This window comes from Meriones unguiculatus, chromosome 10, assembly GCF_030254825.1.
Source record: "Meriones unguiculatus strain TT.TT164.6M chromosome 10, Bangor_MerUng_6.1, whole genome shotgun sequence".
In the NCBI taxonomy this organism is placed as follows: domain Eukaryota; kingdom Metazoa; phylum Chordata; class Mammalia; order Rodentia; family Muridae; genus Meriones; species Meriones unguiculatus.
In genome coordinates, this window is record NC_083358.1 from 111,470,744 (window position 1) to 111,480,905 (window position 10,162).

A 10,162-nucleotide genomic window follows, 5' to 3' on the forward strand; every position below is an offset into this window, starting at 1 on the left:
GAAAAGTGTCACCTACTACAATGACAAATAGGTTCATGAGCAAATGGGGGAAGTAAATAAACCAAACAGTTTGCAGAGGGAGAGGTTGAGCTGGATTGAACTGGGCTGAGCTGGGTTGAGCCCAGAATGATTCAGGCCCTACCAAAGAATGGGTGTATCCTGGGATGACTTAATTAATTAATTAAAAACCATATAAATAGGATGCGTCTTAGGTCTCCAACATCCTCCCTGGCTCCTGACTCTTCCGCTTATTCTTCCTCAAGCAGGTAAGACATGCATGCTGCAGTAGTAGCAGTATCCACAAGTGTGGCGGTGCAGACATCTTATAGTGCAATGCTGAAGGCGGAGGTCAGAGGCTGCTTTCTATTGGTGATACTCGGGTACTTTTCTCTTCCTTTTCAGGGTTCTATCTTAGAACATGATGAACGCGAGAGTGACCTACCTCTAAATTTGTGAAACATGGGCCTTAAAGATTCCAAAAACTGAGTCTGAATGATTGATTGATAGCTGAGTGTTCTGCAGTAGAGTGCTTACCTCTTGTAAAAGTTAGGCGAGGCCCAAGAAAAACGGGGACTCAGCAATACTCAAGTTCACTATAATAAATAGTCACAAAAGGCTTAGCTTGTCCATGTAATCTGTTATTTATCACTTTACATGCATTGGCATCACTGTATACCTATGCCTTGCAGTTGGAATTTCATTTTATGAAGCCTATGAGCGTAGTTACTAAGATCTTTTCAGACCACAGGAAGGGCTATTGGCATACAGACTACAGAGGACCCCAGCTTCTCAACACAACCAGTGTTGACCAACCTGACTGTACATTGCCTGTCATATGTGCAATTTATCCACTTGCTATTTTTCTCTGTAACTGTTTTAATTTATGTATGCATTATTTACTGGTTCCATTTAATAAGCAGGTAAAAAGATTTTCTAGAATTTAACCTTTCAGAAAGGTTTCTTGAACCACTGAAAGAGATATTTCACCTTCTTCATTGCATAAAGAAGACTCTTTAGAAAATGGATACCTCTTCAATGTTACCCATTTACTGTTTTCCCCACTCACTGATAGACAATTATTTGCCACTATCTTTACCTCTGGCCCATCCTCTAAGGGTTATCTTTTTTTTTTTTTCTTCTAACATGAGAGTCTCAGCCAATCAACTCCCAACCAGAGAAGAGAGTAAGGCACATAAAATATCTGCTACGTGTATTTAATTTTTTAAGAATTTGCCTTTTTCTAAAAAAGAGAAACATTTCTGAACCATTGTCATAATAGTATAAAATATTTGGTCATCATTATATCTTATATCAATATTTATATAATGGTGTTAGTATATAATGGTGTTGGCCACATAATGACTAACCTAAAATTATGGCTAAGAATGAATTCTGTGGTCTTTCTTTGGTTCCTTCCTTTCTTCCTTCTTTCTTTCCTTCCTTCCTTCTTTCTTTCCTTCTTTCCTTCCTTCCTTCCTTCCTTCCTTCCTTTTCTTTTCTCTCATTGTTTCTTTTCTTTTCTTTCTTTTTCTTTTTTAACTCTGTGGTTTCTTAAACTTCTTTCCCAAACTCATTATTCCTCTGGAAATGCTGACTCCTGGTCTTCACCCAAAACATAAACAGAGTCTTACCTCTTTCTTTTCTTCTTCTTTTCTTGAAAGATTCATCTGCATTTGCCAAAATGCCTCAACTTCTTAACAGCATACTCAATGTGAGCAAGGTATTCCAAAAATATGCTGAACATCATGGGGCATGCACTTCACTGAGCAAGAAGGAGTTGAAGCAGCTGCTCCTCACTGAGTTTGGAGACATTCTTCGGGTAAGATAGATAGACTCTTGGTCCTGTGGAGTGAAATGTGTGCATGATTTTGATGTCTACATCCAGGACATTTTAGTAATATTTTGTTTTATTTGGTCATTCCCCACCAGTAATTTATTGGTAAGAACCTTCTGGTTTAGACAGCTTTTATGTAGTTCTTACACATACACACTCACATATACACTTACACATAAATGTACACACATACATATGTAGACACATACACATTCACACATACACAGATATACTCACACACAGACACACACATATACATACACACACACACACACACACTCCTTCCTCTTTATATATGAACAAATCACAGAACAACTTCAAAGTAATGAGGAATAACTTGTAAAATTTTACCAATTATATTTACTATTTGTAATTCTGCACATACACCTTCTTGTGTATTTATTTATAATTTCACTAAGGATTCATTGAGTACCTACTCTATACTGGCACAATTCTAGTTACTGAGAGTAACAACATGAAGAAAACTACTTTTTTCCTTCTAGAATGTCACAGTATAGTGAAAAAGAGGTATATAAACATGCAGGCAATACCATGTAAAAAGATATCATAGCTTTTTCAAATGATTCAAATTAATTGTTGATACAGTTGTCTGTTCTATGTGGTCATACACCCATTGGTTTACTAAGAGATAGGATTCAGAGAACAAGCTGATCAAAGACTAGAACTAGAACCAAGCCATTTCATATTGATGTTTCTCAAAATGGGTGGCATATCGAGGACTGGGACATTAATGCTGATATACAATCCAACATTCATAAAAGAACATTTGAGTTTTTTCTTTTTCTTTTTCTTCTCACAGAGACCAAATGACCCAGAGACTGTGGAAACCATTCTGGAACACTTGGACCGAGACAGAAATGGATATGTTGATTTTCATGAATACCTCTTGTTGGTGTTCCAATTGGCTCAAGCTTGCCATCATAAGCTCGATAATAAGTTGCGTGGAGCTGGAACCTCCTCCCAAAAAGAACGGGGTCAGGAAGCAACACAGGGCCATAAGTTTTCAGAAAATACAGGTAGACAACATGGGCAGAAGCTCGAGAGAGAAAGGCAGAGGTCTCACAGTGCTCAGTCTCAGGAACAAAGTCAGGATGTCCAACATGATCAGTCTCAGAGACAAGACGAAGACTCCCACAGTGTTTCCTCTGAGAGACATGATACAGACTCTAACTATGGTCAGTCAGAGAGATTCCATGGGGAATCCCACTATGCTCATTCTGAGAGACAAGATGAAGATTATAGCTCAGATCAGTCTGAGACAGATGGTCAGTCCTCCAGCTCTCATCAAAGACTAGGTTATAAATCTAGCAATGACCAGCCTAAAGGTCAAGGATATATTTTTGCCTTAAATCAGTCTGAGAACCCTGCTCAGGTTTCTCATTATGGCCAGTCTAAAGCATTTAAACGACAAAGCAGCCATGGCCAATCTGGGAGACTCCGACAAGATTCTTTTTCTAGTCAAACCAGTCAACGAGAATCCGATTCTTATGAACAATATGGAAACCAACATCAGAAATCAGGCCACAGTCGTACAGACAGACAAAGCCAAAGTTCCTATTATGGTCAGAAAGGCAGACAAGGCCAGGGTTTCCAACAAGGTCAGACAGATGGACAAGGCCAAAGTTCCTATTATGGTCAGAAAGGCAGACAAGGCCAGGGTTCCCAACAAGGTCAGACAGGAGGACAAGGCCAAAGTTCCTATTATGGTCAGAAAGGCAGACAAGGCCAGGGTTCCCAACAAGGTCAGACAGGAGGACAAGGCCAAAGTTCCTATTATGGTCAGAAAGGCAGACAAGGCCAGGGTTCCCAACAAGGTCAGACAGGCGGACAAAGCCAAAGTTCCTATTATGGTCAGAAAGGCAGACAAGGCCAGGGTTTCCAACAAGGTCAGACAGACGGACAAGGCCAAAGTTCCTATTATGGTCAGAAAGGCAGACAAAGCCAGGGTTCCCAACAAGGTCAGACAGGAGGACAAGGCCAAAGTTCCTATTATGGTCAGAAAGGCAGACAAGGACAGGGTTCCCAACAAGGTCAGACAGACGGACAAGGCCAAAGTTCCTATTATGGTCAGAAAGGCAGACAAGGCCAGGGTTTCCAACAAGGTCAGACAGACGGACAAGGCCAAAGTTCCTATTATGGTCAGAAAGGCAGACAAGACCAGAGTTCTCACCAGGGTCAGACAGGCAGAGAAGGCCAGAGTTCTGAGTGGCATCGGACAGACAGTCAAGACCAGAGTTTTCATTATGGTCAGAGAGACAGACAAGACCAGAGTTCTCAGCAGGGTCAGACTGGCAGACATGGCCAGAGTTCTGAGTGGCATCAGACAGACAGTCAAGACCAGAGTTTTCATTATGGTCAGAAAGGCAGACAAGACCAGAGTTCTCAGCAGGGTCAGACAGGCAGACATGGCCAGAGTTCTGAGTGGCATCGGACAGACAGTCAAGATCAGAGATTCCATTATGGTCAGACAGACAGACAAGGCCAGAGTTCTCAGCAGGGTCAGACAGGCAGACAAAGCCAGAGTTCTGAGTGGCATCAGACAGACAGTCAAGACCAAAGATTCCATTATGGTCAGACAGGCAGACAAGACCAGAGTTCTCAGCAGGGTCAGACTGGCAGACAAGGCCAGAGTTCTCAGCAGGGTCAGACAGGCAGAGAAGGCCAGAGTTCTGAGTGGCATCGGACAGACAGTCAAGACCAGAGATTCCATTATGGTCAGACAGACAGACAAGGCCAGAGTTCTCAGCAGGGTCAGACAGACAGACAAGGCCAGAGTTCTCAGCAGGGTCAGACAGGCAGACAAGGCCAGAGTTCTCAGCAGGGTCAGACAGGCAGAGAAGGCCAGAGTTCTGAGTGGCATCAGACAGACAGTCAAGACCAGAGATTCCATTATGGTCAGACAGACAGACAAGGCCAGAGTTCTCAGCAGGGTCAGACAGACAGACAAGGCCAGAGTTCTCAGCAGGGTCAGACAGGCAGACAAAGCCAGAGTTCTGAGTGGCATCAGACAGACAGTCAAGACCAAAGATTCCATTATGGTCAGACAGGCAGACAAGACCAGAGTTCTCAGCAGGGTCAGACTGGCAGACAAGGCCAGAGTTCTCAGCAGGGTCAGACAGGCAGAGAAGGCCAGAGTTCTGAGTGGCATCGGACAGACAGTCAAGACCAGAGATTCCATTATGGTCAGACAGACAGACAAGGCCAGAGTTCTCAGCAGGGTCAGACAGGCAGACAAGGTCAGAGTTCTCAGTGGCATCGGACAGACAGTCAAGACCAGAATTTTCATTATGGTCAATCAGACAGACAAGGCCAGAGTTCTCAGCAGGGTCAGATAGGCAGACAAGGCCAGAGTTCTCAGCAGGGTCAGACAGGCAGACAAAGCCAGAATTCTCACTGTGGTCAGTCAGAGATTGTAAAAACTGAAACTCAAAGACAAAATAGGTACTTCCAAGGGACTGGTGGAACAAGAAGAGACTCATATATTGAACAATTTGGAAGGTCAGGAAAACTAAGTCAACAGACTTCAAGAGAAGAAGTGAATCAAACCCAGAGACAGAGAATCCAGGATAAAAGGGAGCAGCAAATCCACCACCAGGCATGGAAGCCTGAAGAGTGTAATCAATACAAACTCCTAGCTCAAATACAGCAAGAAGAGCCCTACTCCTATAAAGAGTATGACCAGCGATCACAATGCAGTGAGCAGGGCCACTGGGGAGAGGAAGAGAATGATCAAAGCTGGGATAGTCATAGTCTTGAAGATCAGGAAAGTCTATATGAGATGCAGAAGAGGCAAACCTATGAAGAGGAACAGAAGAGGCAAGGAAAACACAGGCAAACTTATGAAGAAAATCATGATCAGCAACATGGTCAACAAACTCTTGAAGATGAACAAAATCACCAGAGACAAGACAAACATCAAAATCATCATCAACAATGGGATAGGCAAACTCATGATGATAATGAGAGAGCCCAAAACCATGCCAGAAGCTTTCCCAACAGAGAAAATTTTCACATGAATGAAGACAACCACTGTCACGGGTCCCAGGAAAGTCACTTCCATCTAACTCATGACAGTAGAAGGTCCCAAGGAAGAGAACAAGCTGGAAATCACCATACCAAAACAGTTCATGTTCCCAATCCCTTCTATGAGTACGTCCAAGAGCAGGCAGCATATCAGTACTAGACTGTTCAAGTATCAGAGCTAAGGTAGCCTGAAGCTAATGAAAAAGCATACATGGCATCATCTTTACTTATGTTCAAAAAGTTTAATTTATGCCAGTCTTCTATCTTTTATCATCTACAAAAAGACAAGTACTCATTTTTTTTTTTAATTTCAGTTCCTTGAGTAGCAATTGTAGGGTTATTTGATTGGGTGGAATAAATTAGGTAAACTAATCAATCTGCATTTTGCTCACTTTGTGGATTTAAATAATTTCTAGTTTGTTTTCAGTTTAGGTGATACTTGATTGAATCATTGTATGGCAGAGCACTTTTCCTAAAGTTTAGAAACATGAAAAAGTATACTGAAGACTTACACTATATTCTAAAAAAAGGGATTTTGGACTTCAGTGAGGTTTGGTTCTTTTGGGTAAAATGTCAGGAACCACAGTTTCATTGTCTACACTTGGATGAAACACAGTGAGAAGTCTTTAGGAAAGCTGGAAATCATAGGGTCTCTCTGATACTGATACTGGTATCTCTGATGCCTAGGCTTCTACTTCTCCATTGATGGGTCATGAAAACTAACCAGACCCATACCAATCCATCATACAGAAAGAAAATATCTATCATCTGTTTGAAGATTCTTGGTAGCCCAAGCTACCAATTCTGAAAACCTTTCCAATAAAGACTATGTATAGAACACAAAATCATTACAATATTAAATAAATGATTGGTGAGCAAAGTTGATGGCTTTTTTCTTTCTTTTTTAATGATTTATTTATTTATTTATTATATATACAGTGTTCTGCTTACATGTATGCAGGCTGCTCTTCCAAAGTTCCTGAGTTCAATCCCCAGCAACCATATGGTTGCTCATAACCATCTATAAATGAAATCTGGTCCCCTCTTCTGGTGTGCAGGCATATATGCAGGCAGAATACTGTATAAATAATAAACAAACCATAAAAAGAATCAAGTGTCCTCCCCATCCCTTCCTTCAGGATGACCTTGCCAGACTTCACCTCTTAACACTTTGCTGTGAACTTACTATTTTCTTAATCATAGAGAGCTTCTTTTGTCCAACCCACACTCTCTATTCTCTTTCTTGCTTTCCGCTCTTTCTTTCCTCTTATCTTGCACTATCCTCTATTCTCTATCTCTTGCTATCTTGCTTTCTCCATTACTATCTCCCACTATCCAATTTCACTAACACTGGCCATGCCCAGTCTACTTTCTCTCTAATCTGAACTCTTCCAGATGCCTCTAGATAGTTTCTGTCTCTTATTGACAATAATACTCTTCACCCAATGAAACAGTCACGTGTATAGTTTCTTTACTGTGCACCCTCGCAGACAAAAATAACACTAAGAACATATATTTTAAAAAGTATCAGGGCAGGAGATATGATTCAGTAGCTAAAAGTACTGGCTGCTTTTGCAGAGGACCCTTTGGTTCCCAGCATCCATCTCAGGCAATTCGTAAGCGTTTGTAACTCTAGCTCCATAAAATTTGATACCTTCTTCTGGCCTCTTTGGGCACCCACACACACAGCATAGATTTGCACAGACATACACATAAATAAAAATAAAATATTAAAAAAGATATCAGCATATTTTTCTCACAATCCTCATCAAATTAAATCAGAATAAATTAAAAACATTCCAGTTGATCGTGTAGGACACAGAGAAAGGGTTTTTGGTAATGATCTAGACTATAACTCCACCAAGAGTTCAAGCAAAAATAAATAAGGCACTACAGCAAGCAGAAAGCTTTTATGCAGCAAAGGAAGCAATCAACAAAATGAATAGGCAACCTGCTGGGTGCAGTCACACACCCCTGTAATCCCAGCACTCAGGGAGGCAGAGGCAGGTGGATCTCTGTGAGTTCAAGGCCAGGTTGGTATACAAAGTGAGTCCAGGACAGCCAAGGTTACACAGAGAAATGGTGTCTCAAGAAGAAAGGAAGGAAGAAAGGAAGGAAGGAAGGAAGGAAGGAAAAAAGGAAGGAAGGAGGAAGGAAGGAAGGAAAGAAAGAAAGAAGGAAAGAAAGAAAGAAAGAAAGAAAGAAAGAAAGAAAGAAAGAAAGAAAGAAGTAAAGGCAACCTTTGGTATTGGAGAAAGTTTTGCAAATATATCCAATAAATGATTGAAATCCAAGACAGATAGTGAATTCAAACAACAGAAATAAAACAACCCATCAAAAAATAGGCAAAGGGCCAGACACGGTGGGGTTTGAGGCCAGAGTGAGTTCCAGGACATCCAGGGCTACACAGAGAAATCTTGTCTCCAAAAAAAAAAAAAATTATTACACAGTGGTGGTACACACCTTTAATGCCAGAACTTGGAGAGCAGGTGAATCTCTGAATTTGAGGCCAGATTGGTCTACAGAGTGAGTTCCAGGACAGTTCCAGTTCAGCTACACAGAGAAACCCTGTCCTGAAAAACAAAATCAAACAAACAAACAAAAACAGGCTAAGGACCCGAATAAACATTTCTCAAAAGAACACACGCCTATGGCCAACAGGTACACAAAAAGTTCTCAGAATCAGGAATCACCAGGGAAATGAAAATTAAAACCAAAGTAAGATGTCACCTCAGACCTGATGGAATGGCTGCTTTCAGAAAGACAAGAAAATGGAAGAGGTATGAAAAGACTGCTTTGTACTCTATCAGCAGAACTGTAAGGTAGAATATTCAGAGCCATCATGAGAACCATTATAGCTTTTCCTCAAAAATTAAAAAAAAAAAAACAAGATTCAGCAATCATAGTTATGGTTATATATTTTTTAAAAGTACAAAGCTCAGTATTTTGAAGAAATATCTGTATTCTCATATCCTTTGGAGAATTGTTCACAATAGACAGGATCTCCATTCAACCCAAGTGCTCAGCAGTGGATGCAAAGAGGGTGAAATTTATGTGTGTTTACCTATTTGCATTAATATTTGTTAATATTAAATAAATATATTTATATATTTATTAAATAAATATATTATATATAAAAACAATACTATTTGGTGACAATAAAAAAGGAAATCCTACTATTCATGATAGAATTGGTAAAACTCAAGGGTATGAAATAAATCTTAAGTAGATGGAGGGAGGGAACTGGATGAGAGAGAGGGTGGGGAGGGTAACGGGGTGGGAAAGCAGGTGCTAGGGGAGCCCAGGATAGAGAATGGAAATCGGTAAGGGGCATCTCTGGGATAAGGGAGGCTCCTAGGGAGTCTATGAGGTTAACCCACGCTGAGACTCCTAGCAGCTGAAGGTTAAGAAGCCTAATATCGCCACCTCCTGTAGTCAGGTGGGACTTCCAGTGGAGGGAAGGGGACACCAACTCACCCAAACTTTGACCCAAAATTTGTCTTGCCAACAAGAAGTTTAGTGATGAAGATAGAATAGAGATTGAGGGAATGGCAAGCCAGTGACGGGCCCAACTTGAGACCCACCCAATGGGAGAGAGTCAACCCCTGTCACAATTAATGATACTCTGTCATGCTTGCAGACAAGAGCCTAGCATAACTGTCTTCTGAGAGGCTTTATCCAGCAGCTAATAGAAACAGATGCAGAGACACACAGCCAAACAACAGGTCAAGCTCAGGAAGTTCTGTGGAAGGAAGGGTAGAAAGAACTGGGAGAATCAAGGACACCACAGGAGACCTACAGAGTAAACTAACCCGGGCCCTTGGAGGCTCCCAGAGACTGAGCCACCAACCAAAGAGCATGCATGGGCTGGACCTAGACCCCCTACACACATATAGCAGAGGTGCAGCTTGGTCATCATGTGGGTCCCCTAACAATGGGAGTAGGGGCTGTCTCTGGCTCTGTTGCTTGCCTCTGAATCCCTTCTCCCTAGCTGGGCTGCCTTGTTAGGCTCCAGTGGGAAAGGATGGGCTTAGTTCTGCTGAGACTTTAGGTGACAAGGTGAAATGAAAGAAATATGAAGACTTTAGTAATAATAGTCTAATAATGATATCTATAATAATTAACAACTAATTATTAATTAGAAAGTAATTAACTATTCATTAATAACTAGATTATATAAGTTATATATTGTAATAATATGTATAATAATATAAGTAAAATGATAATAAATGTAATAATAATATGACTTTTAAGTAGAATCTTTACAAAGTGAACTCAAAGCAA

General features: G+C 41.0%; 1 protein-coding gene across 1 annotated transcript; it reads left to right on the forward strand.

Moving 5' to 3' along the window:
- The first annotated feature begins 213 nt into the window (after positions 1-213).
- Rptn (repetin) lies at positions 214-6,746 on the forward strand. The gene is made up of 3 exons (XM_060393138.1): positions 214-266; positions 1,662-1,819; positions 2,655-6,746. The coding sequence occupies exons 2-3, from the start codon at positions 1,682-1,684 to the stop codon at positions 6,036-6,038; spliced, it is 3,522 nt and encodes a 1,173-aa protein (XP_060249121.1). The 5' UTR covers positions 214-266; positions 1,662-1,681; the 3' UTR covers positions 6,039-6,746.
- Positions 6,747-10,162: the final 3,416 nt, after the last annotated feature.